This window comes from Pollicipes pollicipes, unplaced genomic scaffold (genome assembly GCF_011947565.3).
Source record: "Pollicipes pollicipes isolate AB1234 unplaced genomic scaffold, Ppol_2.1 Scaffold_4219;HRSCAF=4965_pilon_pilon_pilon, whole genome shotgun sequence".
NCBI classification, from domain to species: Eukaryota; Metazoa; Arthropoda; class Thecostraca; order Pollicipedomorpha; family Pollicipedidae; genus Pollicipes; species Pollicipes pollicipes.
Genome location: NW_023596448.1, coordinates 1,287,158 through 1,305,520, shown reverse-complemented (window position 1 = coordinate 1,305,520; position 18,363 = coordinate 1,287,158). Strand labels below are relative to the sequence as shown.

Here is an 18,363-nt window from a genome sequence, read left to right as displayed (position 1 = left end):
GGGGGGGCAGAAGCATTTGAAGTGTTGTTTTATCCCATGCACCGTTGCAAGCCTGCTGCTAAATTATCTCAGTTGTTGGGAAGCGAACTCGATCCCAAAGCCCCCCTCCAAATAACGCGGTCGTTCCCTCGCCCATGCTTGGTAACAACTGTCCCCGCCCCGGCGCCCTGGTTGTTATGCTGGCGGCTGGCGGCCGGGGGCGTCGGGCCCGTTCCGGTGCCCAGCTCGGGAAGGGTGGCTACATTCCCCAGACAGGTTGGCGCGTGGGGAGGACGCCTCCTGGAAGTGTTTTCGTTCGCGTGCTGGGCGCACGGTGAGTGTGCGTTGTGCGAAACCATTTCTGCTTCGCGCATTGTGCTTTCGTGTGGCAGGATTCCTTTAATTCATTTGGCATGTTTGATACGACCGGCACACTCGCAGGGCCGTGCTGTGCCGTGCAGGATGCCGTGCACCCATGCTGAAAAGAGGGCGAAAATCCCTCCAGTGTTTGTATCCCTCCCCACCCAGTGGCGTGGAAACCCCCTCCCTTAGTTAAATGAACCTCAATTGAATGAAGTCGGTTCCCGTCATTGTGTAGATCGTCGTGCGAGGCTAATTATGTATGAAATATGGTAAGAAATCTCCCCCTCGCTCATTAAAAAGGTCTTACACGAGGCCCTGGACCTGCATGAATTTTTACACATGAGATAATACACTTGCGGCATCTCATCGCCTGTTTCTCATGATGTGCTAACTTGCAATATGCCAGCGACGTGCTATTGGTATTTTTCAGTTTACGGCCCTTTTGTGTGTTTTTTTTCCGGCAGGATGAGGTTCGCTGTTGCGGATTTCGAGGGGGAGGGATGGGCATCAGCCCCAGTCCTTGGTAAGAGGAAGAAACGCTTCACTGTTGTTCTGCTGAGATGTTGCTGAGAACTGCGGCTGCTCTGCTCTAGAACGCTGCTTGAGCACTGCTCCTGGTCGCCCGGAAGCAGTATACCTGCCAGCAAGGTGTCACAGCATTCGGACGCATCCGTCAAAGACAACTGGTGCTGCTCCAGGATCATCATGCTTGGGAAAGCAGGTATTGTATCATATGGGTTTGTAATGTTCAGCTCGTACTTAACGTACAATTTTGCCAAAATTTACAGAGAGGATTTCCTTACCACAATTGTTGGTAATTCCACAAGGTGAACATGACGAAAACAAGCCCATTTTATCTATTTTATCTCTCTTAACCCCTTCCAGGGTAAATATAACCAAAACAAGTTTTGGAATCGTGACAGGAAAAAAGTGGCAGAATTCTCTTTGAAGGTAAGCTGTCAGTGTTTTCTCGAAGTTCGCTGTGTTTATACTAATTTCAGACATTTTAACAAGTGCACCTATTACTCATGGACGACTGCTTTTGTTGCCATCAGCCGTAGACCATCCATTGTGGAGGCAGAGAGCGAGTGCCTGATACCACCCAAACTCATCCCGTAATGAGTGAGTGGATCGGAAAGCAGCCTCTCTAAAACAACATGATCTATGGAGACAGTATCGTATTCCCGTATAGACAGCTGACAGCTGCTACCCTCCAGTCGCCCTAATAATTGCTGATAAGCGTGTGAGGATCATCCAGGGAAAATCAAATACAACACACCATTTCTTGCTCATAAAATATAGACGTTTCGCATGATTACCCTCAGATATGGCACCATGAACAGTTTTATGTCGGTATTGTGACCGCAGGAAGACATAACTCAAGTCGACTTTCATGCAAGTACTCCATGTAAGTGCCCTCTTGTTAAGTTGTTTCCATACATGTACTTCGGGAGAGTGCATGCGTAGTAAACTTCTGCACTGCTTCCGTGGGCGGCGATCTGAGGTACTGGGGGCGCCCGTAGTGTAGTGGTTAAGGCGTCTGCGTTAACCGCTGCGCGTGTGGAAAACCAGAGATACGGGGTTCGATTTCCCGCGGCGCCCGCCCCTCCTGCCAGGGTGAGGGGCGGGCGATGCCATATAGCCTCAGCATCTGGGTGCGCCGTAAAGCCCCAATGACATGACACGATCTCAGGTACGGAATATCTCCATTTTCAGGGGGCCATCCTGCTTAACACACCGCGCTACCGTGCTTTCCGCAACAAATCGGGATACGAACCAAGAAAATGGTTTCGGCGGGAGACTGTGTCGACGGCAGGAAACATCGCGCTGACAACGCTGGCAACAGCAACACCTAACGCCTGTTCCATGGTTTAGTGATTGTCGCATCGGGCATGATAAGAGGGAAGTGTATGGTCTGCGCAAGGGTGCTGTTGTCGAGGCAATTTCGGTCAAATACATGATGAATAAACTTTGACCTGGCTTATTATCGATGACATGAAGCGGTCTGCCTGGAGTTGTGGCGGTCCTTCAATCAGATGGAATTTAAAATGGCAGACCGGTGAAGCCCAACTGAGGCCCATCTGGGGCGGTTAAAAAAGTCCCATTGGGCTAGCTATGTGGGTCCCATCTGGGCTGGTTACATGGGTCCCAGCTTGACTGGCCCGTATGGGTCCTGCCTGAGTTTCCCAGGTGGGTCCCAACTGGGCTGCCCAGGTGGGTCGAATCTGGGCTACCCAGGTGGGTCCCGTGTGTCCCAGCTAAGCCCCACAAGGGCCCCATATGGGCTTCCATGTGGGACCCAGTTGGTTGCCCATGACATGCCCGCATGGGCCCGAGGTAGCAGTCCCAGGTGTACCCTATTCAGTGGCCCATCTCAGACCCACGTGGGTCCCGGTTGTAAACGTTGGATGGGCCCCATGTGTGCTCCAGTTAGGCCTCACATGAGCCCACCAAAGGCCACCGATATGGGGCCCAGGTGTCTACCCATAACATGCCCTCATAGGGCCAAAGTGGAAAGCCCAAGTGGGCCCCATATGACTGTCCAGCTGGGACTCGTATGGATCCCAATTAGACATGCTGGCTGGGTATACCTCGAAACCAGTATCCAATTTTCCGCACTTCACGGGTGCCGATCTTTCCCGAGGCCCTGTAGTCCAGAGCATATCAATATCGTACTCAACAGGTAGATAACACTCTTCTCCAAATTACTTGCAAGAGCTTCCCCAGGCACGTTCCTAACCTCCCCCAACCCCCCCCCCCCCCCCGCTGACTACTAACCGACCAACCATGCTGCGTCGTGGGAGCAACTCGCAATCAAATAAGAATTCGGTCCCCAAAATGGTGCAGGTTTTACTCCCATCGAATGGCAAGAAATTTATGAGGCTCACCTCTTAATAGCCTCATTTCTTCTTTTGAGACTTCGCTTACCGGCTGCATTGTTTAGTAACCAGGCGTCCTAACCTCCGCTGGTTCTGGCACGAATCGGCTCTAAACACCGTTCCCCTCTTAGCAAGAATACGTACTAAATATGCTCCAGGACGTGTTGATTGCTGACGAACACTTCGTTATTTGAAACACACGCGTCGGATTACGCCCATCCGTAATACCTTTTTCTCATTTTGATGATATGACGTAATATTGACCGAAAAAGATTGCCTAGGAACACGAAATAAGGATATAACGGGCAGAATATGATGTCAAAAAATAGGTGACTAAGTCAAAAGGAGATTTTGGTTTCAAGTCACTGACACCGCTTCAGTCTGGTTTCAAACAAATCAGTTGATAAAATCAGTTTCGTGAGAAGTGCGGTTTAGCCAGTGTGTGGCTGTTGTTGATCGCGTAGTTCGGCAGAACAGGTTGTCCATAATTCCTTAGGTAAGAGCAGAAGTATGTTGCGAAGTAAGACCAAACATAACATCCATTTGACCTTGCTAGTGGGCAACAGCTTATAAGAGTTCCAGCTTCGATAGACGCATTTGCTGGGTAAATGAAGAGTTTAAGCTTTGATAGACGTTTTGGTGTTCATATTTGTTAGGTAATTGATGGCATGTTTCGGACATAAGCTTAGTCATCTGTTGCGGCAACCCAGCAACAGTGAGGCGATTTTGTGAAATGAATTGTCTCTTGCCATTCCATCACATCGCTAGGAGAACTGAGTCCCTCTGCCAGCTGCTGCAGGCCTGGACCTCAGTACCAGAATACGGGATATGTGTCCTACAATGCACTCTAAGTCATAACTCAGTCATGGCAGTGGGCAAGTGCTTAAATATTGGTACAGATTTTCTCCTCTGTCATTCAAAGTGTATCTTGTTTCATGCTCTTGTAATCTGAGTAAGTCAAGTATTGAGCACATTTTGTTTATATTTTTTGTTAGTTGACATGACAATATTTTGATCTCCTGTATTGCAGAAATACTGCAAGTGTGTCTGTATAGGTATACATGGGTGCCTAATGTTAGAAAAGAGCATTGTACATCATTTGTCATGTTTAAGGCAGCACACATGTAAATATGGTTCTTGATGCGCAGGAATGTTGTGACCATGCACCAATAATGTGGTGATGTTGCGGGGGTTGCAGTTGCTGTGTGTTTGCAGTGCTCAGATGTTTGCTGTTGCAATGATTTAAGTTTGAAGATAAGAGTATGGATGTATCTGTTTTACAATTATTCATGATATGTTCTGCCTTATAAATGGCAATTGATGTAGAATGCCCTTTTTTAACATCAGGTGCTGGTGTATACCATGACTGGTGTATGAATGAGGAAGTAGCTGGCTTACATCCTGTGGATGCATATCAAATATATTCTCCCAGTCTGCATCTTTGTCAATTTGTCTTAAGAAATCTGCTTTTGTAAAAAAAAAATTGGCAAAGCTCTGACTCACTCTGGATTGGCAATCAATTTATGGTTGTTGTTTTGATACTATGGTATTTACTTGTTAAATAACCAGGTCCTAAAAAATTTGTGCTGATATCTTGATATGTTTTTGAATATCTGTGAACATGCCATGGGATAAGGTTTTATCCACCCTCATTCAATTGATGGTGCAACAAAACCTAAATATGTTGAATGGTCATGTTAAATAGCTGATGCCGGGAGTCCATTACGGAAAGACCTGTCTATTAAACATCTTGGGTGGTACCTGTTGGACTGTCTCCGCATGATATTTTCAGAAGATGGTCTTTAGAAACATTAGAGTAGCTGGGTGAGGGTCAGAGCAGTTAGAGTAACATGCTAAAATGCACACCCTTATATTACTTACAGGACAATTAACATGCACAAAATTGATCAACAACATATGGAAAGGTCACTGATGGCTTTGCTTCTGGTAATCTTGGGAGATCCTGAATGGTGGTGCTCCATTAGGTGATTCTTTGAGTCTTGTCTCTTTTTGTCCTGCATCTTAGGAATGATTGCAGTACAATGTATTTTAATGCAGTAAACATTACAAAAAGTTTGGCTCCACATTTTTTCATTGATTGGTTTCTTTAGCTGAGGAGTAGAAAGTTGCCTTGGGTGGTGTCATTTTGGACCAGCAGTATTACCATTTATCATGGTTCAAACACTGTCTTGAATGTTATAGTGATGTTAAAAACCTGTTATAGGATAAGTTTTTGGGCAACATTCCAAACCATGCAGAACAATTAGTATCTTTCTCTATTTGCTGCAAGTTTCATGTGCACAGAACAAACAAGATGCAGTCATGAACTTACTGTGGATGTTGCAGAGATCAATTTTGCATTGTGATTATATTGTGCTCAGCTGGAACTTAACAACATCTTTGCTAAAATCCAATCCATTGTCACCACATAACTTTCACATTGAAATTGTCTGAAACATTGCACAGTACACCCCATCTGCATTTTCAACCACAGGGCCTCCCATGCACGTTCAGGCTGGCGTCAAAGGCGGATGACACGGACCGGCCGCCGCCGCCGTCTTACGGCCGTGGCGGCGGACTGAAGTTCCGCAAGCGCGGTACAGGTGGCGCTACCGGTGTAGCGACCGAGGGCGCGCGCGGCGTGCGCCGTGAGAACGGCCGCAAGTACGAGGGCGAGCGCGCCTTCCGGTCCAAGTACCGGTCTGAGGGTCAGCGGCGCGGCGGTCGCGGCGGCGGCGGCGGGACGCACGCGTCCGGTCACAGGGAACATGGTGAGCTGACAGGATTGGCCCCCGGACGGGTGGACGTAACCGCGGGTACGGCGCGCCGATCACAGGGAGCATGATGAGCTGACAGGATGGGCCCCTGGACGGGTGGACGTAATCGCGGGTACGGCGCGCCGATCACAGGGAGCATGGTGAGCTGACAGGGTGGGCCCCTGGACGGGTGGACGTAACCGCGGGTACGGCGCGCCGATCACAGGGAGCATGATGAGCTGACAGGATGGGCCCCTGGACGGGTGGACGTAATCGCGGGTACGGCGCGCCGATCACAGGGAGCATGGTGAGCTGACAGGGTGGGCCCCTAGACGGGTGGACGTAACCACGGGTACGGCGCGCCGATCACAGGGAGCATGATGAGCTGACGGGGTGGGCCCCTGGACTTGCGGATACCGCCGCGGGTACGGCGCGCCGGTCACAGAGAGCATGATGGGCTGACAGGGTCGGCCCCTGGACTTGTGGATACCGCCGCGGAGTCGGCACACCGGTCACAGGGAGCATGATGAGCTGACAGGGTGGGCCCCTGGACTTGTAGATACCGCCGCGGGGTCGGCACGCCGGTCACAGGGAGCATGATGAGCTGACAGGGTCGGCCCCTGGACTTGCAGATACCGTCGCGGGGTCGGCACGCCGGTCACAGGGAGCATGATGAGCTGACAGGGTGGGCCCCTGGACTTGTAGATACCGCCGCGGGGTCGGCACGCCGGTCACAGGGAGCATGATGAGCTGACAGGGTGGGCCCCTGGACTTGTAGATACCGCCGCGGGGTCGGCACGCCGGTCACAGGGAGCATGATGAGCTGACAGGGTGGGCCCCTGGACTTGTAGATACCGCCGCGGGGTCAGCACGCCGGTCCGCGCCCACAGGCATTTGCTGCTGCTGAGAAGGCCATGTTAGGTGCCATTGTGCTTTATTGCCACTGCCGCTTGTGTATTTCCCTGCAGACTTGTGAATAACTTTTCAGTGTTTGTGCACAGCAATGCAAACTGTGCACAACTTTGTAACATGTGGGATAGTGCTCACATGACTGATTTTTGTGAGTGCTAGTACACGACAACTTTTTCTATCTGACCACGAAAGTTATAACGTGATGCATATCCTCAAGTAGTATCATTTTATGGCGGCATGTTTATTACAGCAGCAGCATAATTGACCGTGCCATCTCCTTGGGCTCCTACCACTGTGAGATCGTAATCTGCCGAATGCCCGTGACGGGCCGTCTCCAACGACCCCGGCGGTGAGTAGCCCGATGACCGTGCCCTGATCTGCCGGGCAGATGACGGGCCGCGCGCCGCGCACAAGGAGTCGGACTCGGGCTCGGACGACGGCAAGCCCCCCGAGCCCGCCCGGCCGCGCAAGACCACTGGTGAGCCTCGCCTCTCCTGGCGGGGCTGATAGCTGGCGCAGACCTCCCCACAGCAGCGGTCTGGGGGGGGGGGGGGGAGGGGGATCTGGCCAGGCTGACAGCTGGCGCAGGGTGCAGGCTGTGTCCCGTGCTGGGCTGGGTTGTGCGAGACAGGACATATGGGGGGGGGGGGAGGGGGTGAAATGGGCACGGAATATCGACACCGGCAGCTTGCAATCTGTGATCTTGGGTTCGCCTGTGGGCTATCATTGGTAGGTGGTATGTCAGTGTGCCATATCTAGCTGTTTTTGGGTGACGAAGTGGCTATTTTGCTTTTGTGTCTAGCTTGGTAGTGGCTTCACTGCAGTGGTGAAGTTCGTCATTGCAGTCAGTGAAGGTTTTGCTGTCACCCATGTATAAGAGACTAGAACATTTGCTATAATGTTTGTTTTAAATTCCTGGGTATGCATGGAAATGCGTCGTTTGCATATGTCTGTAATCCATTGTCATGGTTATGCCTGTGGTTCCATAATTGCTCACCTCTACCAGAAAGTGTCAGGAAGTCCCTGGGTCTGTTGTTCACCCATTAGCACAAAACATATCTTTTTACATCGAGCACATCTGAAGTTTTGCTGCCTGGCCGCCCGTTCTAGCTTGTGTCTAATGTCGCTTCTGCCCGCCGTAGAGTACTCCCGCAGTGACGACAGCAAGATCTCCAGCCTGCTGCGGCGGCTGTATCGGGACGAGGCACCAGAGAAACACCAAGCCACGGCCCGCGCCTTGCAGGTCAGTACACGGTCAGCTCGTCCGCCCTTCCCTGCTCCCCTCTATGGGACATTACTGCCCCCTGCCCTTCGCACGTGTTGATGTTCTCAAATGCTAGTCAGCCTGCTCTGGTGCCGGTGGCAGTGTTGCTGACATAGTCTCTGGCGGGATGTCGGTGGCCGGCTCCCCGCTGTTGTTTTGTAAGCCGCGCAGCCCTCAAACACTGCCTCACTGCCACATGCCATTGAACTCAGCCCACGCTCGCGCTGTGCGTGCGCTGCCCGCCGTCTCGCCGCCTCGCGATCGTGGTCCGCACCTCAGCTTCTCCCCGCGGCCAACAGGAGGCGGTGCTGCAGCCGGAGAATGGCCGCTACGTGCGCCGCGCCTCTGACTACCTGCTCAGCTGGCTGCAGGACGCGCTGAAGACGGCGCCTGGCGCCGCCTGCAAGCTGCAGGTGGCCGGCGTCATCGGCCGGCTCTGTCTGGTGCTGGCTGCAGCCAGCGACGCCAAGCGGTGAGGCCGCGAACCAGACCTCGCAGCTCGCAGATACCTTGTCTGACTATGCTTATGATGCAACAGGTGTTTGGCTCTGTGCTGGAGCTAAGGCTTTACCAGTCCTGCATGAGTGTAAATGCTGCAGCTAGGCGTTCAGAAAAGCTTTTCCATTATAATTGGTGGGGCCTGAATTATCAGCTAGTCTTATAGTTGTTGCAGACCTGAGGCATTACAATGAATCCAGTTCTTTGCTGTGTGCACCTGAACATAGTCTAAATGTGTTTCCCGAAGCATCTGCTCAGAGCACTAAAGCAGCGTGGTCTGTGCGATTTCCAGGTTTGTCATTTGGATTTTCGACCGTTTCAAGCAGGCGAGCTCGCAGAATATGAAGAAGTACTACCTGGCCTCGCTGGAGGAGGTGGGCGTGCTCTGCAGCCTGCCAGCCGCTCTGTGTCCCCTAGCGCAGTGACGCGCCGGCCCGCCTCAGCTGACGCCTCGAGGCGCCGTGTGTGGGGTGCCACGGCTCACCAGGAGCCGCGTCACCCCACACACAAATCCTTATGATTTGTGTGATACTGCTTGGGGTTTATTTGCTCTCATCCGTTTGTTAGACTCCTAACAGTTTGCTGTCTTTGCTGCTGCATTTTCGCTTTCCGTTCTTCCCTAATGTAATATTTTTTACGCGAAATCTGCGTTGGCAGGTGGTATTTCAGCTTACTCCTTAGTTTGTTTTTTTTGTAAACCTTTCTGGCTTCGTTAGCTTTACCACCGTTCGTCAACTTGGCCTCAGTGATATGTCGTGTACCTGGGCTTGCATCGTCGTCAGATGCTACATTTGTCCCGAACCTCTGCTGTCAAGGACTGTGAGCTGTGCTTTGTCTGCCCTGTACCCTCCCCTGCCTGACCCCTCCCCTACCTCACGCTGTCCAGTGGCGCAGCCTGTGCTTCGTCCTTCCCGCACACCCACTCTCGTTGCCCCTCCCGTAGGATCCCTGACCTGTGTCGCGCCTGCCACTGTCTCCTCACTGCGGCCCGTCCCCCACACCTAACGCCTGCGCGCCTGTGGCAGGCGTTCCGCCTGGACGAGTCGCGCAGCTTGGCGCCTGTGGCAGACCTGGTGCTGGAACAGCTGCAGGCCTGCCTGGAGGCGCAGGACAGCGCCGACCTCATGCAGGCGAACGTCAGCTGTCTGATGACGGCCCTGCAGCGTCACCCGACCGCCTTCCAGCCCCACTTCAAGGTCAGACCGCTTTCAAGGCCGGGAGGCGTCTCGTCTGGACGTTACGTCGAGGTCAGACGGACGCATTCGGTTTTTCGCGTTTCTGTCAGACTCAGTTTAGAGAGTGCTCCGCCCGCCGCACGGTTGCCCCTCGCCCACAGATCTGGTTTTATATCGTTTCGAAGTGCGATTGTCACCATGCGTCGAGACCCACGTCAAGGTCGGACCATCAGACCCAGGTCCCGGTACCAGCTCAGACCGCCGCTCTGTAAGCTTGCCTCGAGAGCCCTCGGTAAGGTCAGATGACCCCGCCTGTCCGGTGCCGGCACATCTCAGACCGCCGCTCTGTAAGCTTGCCTCGAGAGCCCTCGGTAAGGTCAGATGACCCCGCCTGTCCAGCGCCGGCACATCTCAGACCGCCACTCTGCAAGCATGCCTCGAGAGCCCTCGGTAAGATCAGACGACCCCGCCTGTCCAGTGCCGTCACATCTCAGACCGCCACTCTGCAAGCATGCCTCGAGAGCCCTCGGTAAGATCAGACGACCCCGCCTGTCCGGTGCCGGCACATCTCAGACCGACGCTCTGCAAGCGTGCCCCGAGCGCCCTCGGTAAGATCAGACGACCCCGCCTGTCCGGTGCCGTCACATCTCAGACCGCCGCTCTGCAAGCATGCCTCGAGAGCCCTCGGTAAGGCCAGATGACTCCGCCTGTCCGGTGCCGTCCCAGCTCAGACCGTCGCTCTGTCGGTCGCCCGCCCCGAGTCTATGCGGCACCGCACTCGCTGACCCAGTACCGTGTGCCTGCTCAGGACACGGTCGACATCCTGGTGGGCTGGCACATCGACCCGTCGCAGCCGCAGTGGGTGGGACAGCTGGCCTCGCGCTCGCTGCGCCAACTGCGCCAGTTCTGGACGGCTGACGCCGCCTTCGGCGTCCTGCTGACTGGCCAGTTCATCGAGGACATGGAGAGCTACGCCCAGGTGAGCGGCGGTGGCGGGAGAGCTACGCCCAGGTGAGCGGTGGTGGCTTAAGAGCTACGTCCAGGTGAGCGGTTGTGGAGAGCTACGCCCAAGTGAGCAGCGGTGACTGGGGAGCTACGCCCAGGTGAGCGACGTTGGCTGGGAAGGTCCGCTCGGGTCTGGCCGGTGGCGGCGAGGACCCCGACCTGGCCCGGGTGGGCTGTGGGGATGGAGTCTGGAGTTGAGCTTCTCTCTTAGATATATTCTGTCTTGAGATGTGTCGTGAGAGCAATGCTGAAATCCATAGACTTGTCTGTTTTGCGGCGTGTGTAATGTGCAAGCTTTTGTGGTGAGTGTGAAATGCCGGGCTGTGGCAGGAAAATGGATGCGATGGACGCGCTTTAACCCGTGCATTAACTGCTGTCATTGATTTTCCTTGTCAGACAGGCGTGCCTGGAGCTAGATTTGGTCTTGGCAATGGACCACAGTGTTGACTTGTGGCATCTAGTAGGATTGTTGAGATTCAGTACACCGTTGTATGCCGTTTCCAGGAGCTGGTGGAGCTCGACGACCAGCCGGACCCGGACGACGAGACGCAGCTTCTCTGTCAAGAGTCCGCCTCGAAAATCGTCGAGCTGATCAAGTGAGGGACGGTCTAGTAGCAAGTGGGTGAGGGCTGCTCTGTTCTGAGCTTCTGTTCCAAGGTAGTCTGAGAAATACGTAGACCTCGTCTAAAACGTTCCGTCATTAGGTCATCGCACGTTGCAGTCTGGCTGCGGGTGGATTTTCCTGTCTCTGACAGCCCACGTGGTAAGCTGCCAAAAGGATTGTTGTAGGAGTTGCGCCACAAGGAAAGCGACCGGGCTGTGGAGAGCGAATGATGCACCACACCCGCTCACTGATATGCCATACGTCGTCTACACTTACACTATTGCAGATATCGGCTTGAACTGTAAGAGCTGAGTCAGTTCCCGAGGGCATTGAGTACAGACTCGTAGCATCGTCAAACACGCGGCCTGTGTTGTAATCAGCCTGGAGTCGGCCTGATCTGGACCCAGTTTGGGACCAAACCTGAATGGCTTGCTGCTGGCCGGTTCGGGTGCCACCCCGGTGCCCGACACAGTTGACGCAGTTGACCCCTGACACGGTTGAACCGGATATGGTGAACCTCCTGATACGGTTGACCCCCTGACGCGGTTGACGCGTCTTTCACCTAAAGCCTGCCCTCATTGCCTGCCTCGTCATTGCCTCTGCACATGCGCCTCCCCGTCCCCGCACCCCCCATCCCTGCACTTCGCCTGTCCCTGTCCCTCCCCTGCCCATGCTCGCCCCTACTCCTGTACTTTCCCAGTCCCTGACCTCTGACCCGGCCGGCCCGCCGTGGTCTAACGCCGGCGGCCGGTGCCGGCAGGGTGTTTACGTCGGTGATGGTGGCGCTGGGCGAGGCGGCCGGGCCGGCGCCGGGCACAGAGCTCGGCTGGCCCGCGTGCGGGCACAACCTACGCGTCATCGTCGGCTGCCTGTTGGCTGTCGGTCGGCGCCATCACTCGGACCAGCTGGTCGTCACAGGTACGGCCCCAGCGAACTGAGCACCCAGGCGTCGCAGGTGGAGGTCTGATGTGATCGATTTGACCTGATCCCCACGCTTCTTCAGTTAACTCCAGTCCCCATGCGTCTGCAGTTAACTCCAGTCTCCACGTTTCTGCAGTTAACTACAGCTGGTTACGACCGATGCGTGCAACCCACAGGCACTGGCATCATCTGCTTCGTGATACTTGAACAGCTGACAGCCTACCTCAGCCGGACCATGTCAGCGCGTCCGAACACCAAGCAGCTGGTGGCTGTGGACACGTCCCCACTGTGGCATCCACGCACCGGACGTGACTCGTGCTGGGCGCGGCTGTCCCAGCCAAGCGGCCGCCGCCCCGGACTTGGCGGATGTCTCCGGCGTGCGCTGACGTGCCGCCCGTCGCCGCAGGGTGTGCGGCGCTGGGCCACCTGGTGACGCTGCTGGGCCAGCGGCTAGGCGCCGATGTGGCCCACCTGATGACGTTCGTGGACGAGGTGCTGGCGCGCCTGGCCGGACTGGCCGACCTCACGCTGGTGGCCGTCTGTCGCCTGCTGGAGACGGTAGGTCACGCCGGCGGGAGGGGGGGGGGGGGGGGAGAGGGGTTTGAGCGTCGTCGTAAATAGTTGCACGGCTGTAATGTGTGTGTGAATGATGGCTGTTGGTCGGTGGGGTGTGAGTGTGCGTGCGTGCGTGCGTGCGTGCGTGCGTACGTGCGTGCGTGCGTGCGTGCGGGCTTGCTTGTTTTGCGGGCTCAGTGCGGTCGTCGTCTACCCCCCGGTGCCTGTTCACTGTCGCCCGGGTGGAGTCCCATCGTCGGTGGAGGCAGAAGGGAGTGGCAGACGGGACTGAAAATCGGCCTGGCTCTCACCGTGTCGAACGCCTGCCTGCGGCCACGTGATCGGCTTCGTTGGCCGCTTCTGGACGTCTGGGAGTGCTGGTCTGGCGCCTTTCCTGGCCTCGCGTATGACCCAGCGTTCACGGTAATCTGACCTGATCTGACCTGACCTGACCTGACCTGACCTGACCTGACCTGTGTCTCGGCAGGTACTGAGGCATTCCAGCACGGTGTTACCGGCAGATCTCATGAACCGACTGTTTGGCCGTCAGTCTCCGCTGCGGGACCTCCGGCTGTCGCCCTCAGAACAGGTCAGTGACCTCTGGCTGTGCCTCTCATAGCAGGTCAGTGATGTCCTGCTGTCATCTTCAGAACAGGTCGGCGACCTCTGGCTGCTGCCTACAGCGCAGATCAGCGGCTCCCGCTGCTATCGTCACAAGATGGCCAATAACCTCTGGAAGCGTCCTATGAATATGTGAATAATCTCTCAGAGAAAACAGAGAATGCAGGAGAATGCTGCAATGAGTACGCATCCGTCCTTCGCCTGCCCCTGCCCCTGCCCTCAGCCATCTAACGTCCCTCGCCCCCCCCCCCCCCTTCCGGCAGGTCCGTAGCGCCGTGCTCGCCACGTACCACGCGGCGCTCGGGCTCAAGAACGTGCCACTGCTGCAAGACGTGTACCGCCACGTGCTCAGCGACCTGCACGTACGTGGCGTCCGCATGGGGAGGGATGGCGTCAGAATCGTGGGAAATGTTCTCGGTCTCTGTCCCTTGTACGTCAGATGGAACCTGAGATGTGTTTGTCATGAACCCCTGGGCTGTTAAATGTCCCTGCCTCTGTCCAGCAGCCATGTCGGATGTGGAGGTAATGTGTGTTCTGTGAGTTCTGTTCTGTGAGGTAACGCATCCCCAGAACCCTGCGCCGTGAACGTCGCGAATTTTTAGGTCGCGATCATCCCACACCGTGAACTTTTCACTGCCGTGTGGCGTTCTGACCACCGTTATACCTTCTGCCCTCATGACGTGGTACTCTGTGTCGCCACATGCCTCCATTCTGCCTCACTGCCGCGTCAGCACCTGCGTCCTGGCCAGAGGTTCTCACGCCCCTGGTCGGGTGTTCCCGCGGCTCCCGAACCCAGCCGTCCCTGCCGGTGCTAAGTCCCGGCTCTGACCCGCCGTCCATCACCAGGCCAGCTTCCTGGCGCTCACCGGCATCCCTACCGACCTGGTCACGGCCGATGACGTCACGGCCGGTGACGTCAGACGGCCGTCAGAGGGGCTGCAGCTGGTGACGTTCTCGCTGCAGGCGCTGGCCGAGCTGGGTGAGTGACGACGCGTGACGTGGTGCTGGCGCGGACCTTGACCTGCTGGCTGGAGTGTGACCCTGCTGGCCTCGAGGCACGCTCCTGTACAGGGATGACGCAATGAAGCCACCAGAACACAGGCCGAAGTCAGTGTGTCAGGGGCGCTGGCGAACCCGCCAAGACGCCAGAAAGCCAGTCCCCGACCTCGTGTGGTGGATCCTTTGTGGCGTTCGGTGCTACAAGCGTTTTGAGGACTTAAGACTCACGCCGGGACGCGGCTTTGTTGGACGGGCGCAGAACGGCGACTGAATCTGTGAAGACATAGACTCACGCCCGGACGCGGCTTTGTTGGACGGGCGCAGAACGGCGACTGAATCTGTGCGGACTTAGACTCACGCCCGGACGCGGCTTTGCTGGACGGGCGCAGAACGGCGACTGAATCTGCTGAGACGAATTCAATCGCTCAGAAATCACCCATTTACTCAGCCTACAAATGGCATTCGACTTTAATGGCTCTATTCAACTATCGTAAGCAAACCCGTACCGGCCAACCAGTGCGGCACGTGCCGCACCAAGACGGCTGCACCCCGCCGCCCCGCCCCTGGCTCGCCTGACGCCGCCCTTTTCTGTCTCTTCCGTAGCGAGCACACGCAACTCCATCATCGGCTTGTGGGCGCTAAATCCGAGCATCGTCGACCTGCTGGCCGTGTCGCTGCGGCCGGACGACGAGCGGCTGGCGCGCCAGCACCCGCTCGTCCGGCACATGGTGGTGACGCTGCTCTACTCGCACTGCTCCAAGTGAGTTGTGATGGGAGGAGTGCGGGCGGGTGCCGCCGCTGGTGATGCTGGACTGTGTTCGGTGCCGCCGCTGGGGATGCCGGGCTGTGTTCAGGTTATTCAGAGCGGCCTATGCTCGGGCAGCTCGCGGAATGCCTTGTGTCTGCTCACAGTAGTCATGTCCAGACCGCGTACAGTCAGGACTGTCTAACACTTTTTGGATGTCGAGCATAGGTGAGTTCAGTCGGTTCGTTTTGGAGCAAATGCCGTCCGCACGCTTGAACTTTGGTAGTTTGCGCTAATACATATGAACACATTGTTTTGAGCTGGATGTAGGTCACGTTTACCGAGCGTGAGTGTGAAACCCGCCCTCACTTTTCCATCGTGAAGCCGCTCCCCGTTTCGCGTGTGTCCCGTGCCCCGCGCCGGTCGTGCTACCCTTGCTGCCTTTGCTAACCGGCGGCCGCCTCGCCGCCAGGCACCGGCACTTTCTGAGCACGAGTCGGCTGATGCGGACGGAGCGCAGCACACCGGCGCTGGCGCCCTCCACCGGACACAATCTGGGCACGCTGCTGGGCTTACTGGGCCGTCTGCTGCGCCAGGTCAGTCGGCCGACCGACCGCCCCAGGAAGGGAGGGGGCGCTAGACATGTGGGGAAACTGCACGCGTCAGTGTTTTGGTAAGCGCGTAGGAAACAGGCGGAGGTTTACACAGGAGTATGTGTAAGTGCCGTTAGGTTGGATACATGTCATTACCGGCGCGTGGCTGACCAGACCTGGCTCCGGATATCCTCACTCGCGCACATTAATACATGCTTGCCAAGTGCATGGGGATTCTTCGCCAAGCAAATCGGATTTAGCCGATCAATCAAAACAAATATATGGATTGACTGAATCTGATTTGCTTCTCGCGCATTCCCATGCGATTCCCAAACTGGTTGCGAGGCCCTCCAAGTACACAATCTGCGCAGCGTGCCGAGCCTACCCCCTGTATGACCTCGTCGGCAGCCGGAGTCGCTAGCGGACACGGACCGGCTCTGCCTGCTCTGGACGGCACAGTTGGTGGAAGCGGCCGCGGCCGGCGGCTACACAGACCAGCTGCTGCGCTCGGCCGAGCTGGCCAGCCTGACGTCGGCCGTCGCTGAACGGGCTACCTCCCGACACCGGCCGCTCTCCGAGCTAGCGGCGCGCGCTTGCCGCCGCCTGCTCGACGCGCTCGGCTGGAGCAAGGTCAGAAGGCCATCGGGCGAGGCGCGGCACCGGGACAGCTGTCGGGGCACTGCGCTGGGGCCAGGTGGCCGGAGTGTGGGGCGCTGGGGGAAGAGGCCGAGCGCAGTCCTCTGTGGTGGCTGTCATCGGGGACAGTGTGTAAACTTCCACTGCTGTGTACTGTGTGCTGTTGTGTCAATTATTGCCGGCTGCTGTCTTGCCCGTGTGCACCCATTCAGTATTCTTTACAGACATTGTTTTCCATTCCCCTCACATCATCGTCTGTTCCGTCCTCCTCACACATCGCCCGCTTTATTTTCCTCAAATATATTCAGTTTTTGTTGAGCTTCGCTGTTCGGCCGGTGCGTCAGATCTCCCTGATCCTTTATCCCTGGCCTTTCATCCGGCCGCCTCTCGCCTACCGGCCCTCGCGCCCTCTGCCACCTGCGCCCGGAGGCTGTCTCTGGTGACCAGCAGCCGTCTCCCCCGATACGCTCTCGCCCAGCCCGTGCGTGACGTCACCTGACGTTCGCCTGTCGGACGCCGGAGGTCGGCTGGCTCTGGTGACCAGCAGCCGTCTCCCCCGATACGCTCTCGCCCAGCCCGTGCGTGACGTCACCTCACGTTCGCCTGTCGGGCGCCGGAGGTCGGCTGGCTCTGGTGACCAGCAGCCGTCTCCCCCGATACGCTCCCGCCCAGCCCGTGCGTGACGTCACCTCACGTTCGCCTGTCGGGCGCCGGAGGTCGGCTGGCCCTGGCGTGACGCGGCGGCGGCTGACAGTGCGCGGTCCGCTCGACAGGTGACAGCACCGCTGCGCCGGCGCCTCTGCGAGGTGTGCGTACTGCGGCTGGACGCGCCGAGGCCACCGGCCGGCGCCGCGGCGCCATTGCTGCCCCGCCTGCCGCCCGACCAGGTCAGTGGCCGGCGGCGCCTGCGCTCCAGCTCGGTGCTCGGTGCTGGGCTGACCGCCCTGGCGGGGCAGACACGCGCTGAAAGTAGCCGCCACGCCCGTGATCGCCTTTCACGAGAAGGCAACATTCCGTGTCCTCGTGATCCCCCCCCCCCCCCTGCGCTAAGGTTAGGTCGGTCTGGTGAAGCCTGCCGGGCCGTGTGTGCCGTTTTGGAGATGTCGCGTCGAAGAGAGTGGGTTGCGTGTTGGAGTGCAGCGGATTGGGACGACAGCTCACCGAGCTGAACGCTAAACCGCATCTAGGTCCGCCGCACAGTCGTGTCTCCCGCTGGTGACCTTTGGCGTATTCGATCAGACTGGGCTGCAGCGTGGTCGATCGGATCGCATTCGAGCAGGCTGAGCAGCAGAGGGGCTCGCGCCGGCCTTGCACCCGTCAAAACTGTGTGCTGACATTTGACGGTGGTGTCGTGTGTGCTTTCTTTGCGGTTGGGCCTGTAAAACAACGTTAGATTGTGCGTATAGGCTGAATGGTCTGACGCACGGGTCTAAGGATGTAGGAATGTTTTGACGTTTAACGGTTGGCTACGTCGGTGTTTGTGCTTCGGTTTTTGTGTTTGGCATCTCAGCTGTTTGAGTAACGCACCGTATTGACTGTGTTACGCAAGCTTTAGTTGCCCAACAGACATAGAATATGCGTAGCTGCATGTGCTGGGCAGCTGTTTATATCCGATGCAAGTAGATACGGGTGATTTCACCGATGTTGGTGACAGCGGCATGATGGTGCGCCGGCTATCAGTCACTGAGCGTCGGCCGTTTCTGGCGCTGCTCTGACTGCGCGCCCGTCATGATGGTGCGCCCGTCATCAGTCACTGAGCATCAGCCGTTTCTGGTGGTGCTCTGAACGCATGCACGTCGCCGCCAGCTGCTGGAGGCGCTCTGGGCGGCAGGCAGTGACGTCAGACCGGCTGGAGTGA

The 18,363-nt window shown here is 56.7% G+C and overlaps 1 protein-coding gene and 2 long non-coding RNA genes across 4 annotated transcripts; all 3 read left to right on the top strand.

Moving 5' to 3' along the window:
• Nucleotides 1–224: 224 nt before the first annotated feature.
• Nucleotides 225–2,315, top strand: LOC119094855 (uncharacterized). 2 transcript variants are annotated; one of them, XR_005093821.1, is made up of 5 exons: nucleotides 225–313; nucleotides 936–1,063; nucleotides 1,228–1,293; nucleotides 1,668–1,750; nucleotides 2,059–2,315. It is a non-coding gene; the product is annotated as an uncharacterized LOC119094855 (long non-coding RNA). The 2 variants fall into 2 exon arrangements; XR_005093820.1 differs by lacking the exon at nucleotides 1,228–1,293.
• Nucleotides 2,316–3,608: 1,293 nt separating this feature from the next.
• Nucleotides 3,609–7,312, top strand: LOC119096067 (uncharacterized). Its single transcript, XR_005093995.1, has 3 exons — nucleotides 3,609–3,717; nucleotides 5,716–5,992; nucleotides 7,278–7,312. It is a non-coding gene; the product is annotated as an uncharacterized LOC119096067 (long non-coding RNA).
• Nucleotides 7,313–7,322: 10 nt separating this feature from the next.
• LOC119095659 (serine/threonine-protein kinase SMG1) lies at nucleotides 7,323–18,363 on the top strand. Its single transcript, XM_037218519.1, has 17 exons — nucleotides 7,323–7,367; nucleotides 8,032–8,132; nucleotides 8,453–8,625; nucleotides 8,944–9,025; nucleotides 9,677–9,847; nucleotides 10,635–10,805; nucleotides 11,336–11,427; nucleotides 12,196–12,353; nucleotides 12,763–12,914; nucleotides 13,399–13,500; nucleotides 13,796–13,894; nucleotides 14,379–14,511; nucleotides 15,135–15,291; nucleotides 15,749–15,872; nucleotides 16,278–16,499; nucleotides 17,279–17,311; nucleotides 18,337–18,363. Exons 4-17 carry the CDS (start codon nucleotides 8,993–8,995, stop codon nucleotides 18,361–18,363), a joined length of 1,674 nt encoding a protein of 557 aa, XP_037074414.1. The 5' UTR covers nucleotides 7,323–7,367; nucleotides 8,032–8,132; nucleotides 8,453–8,625; nucleotides 8,944–8,992.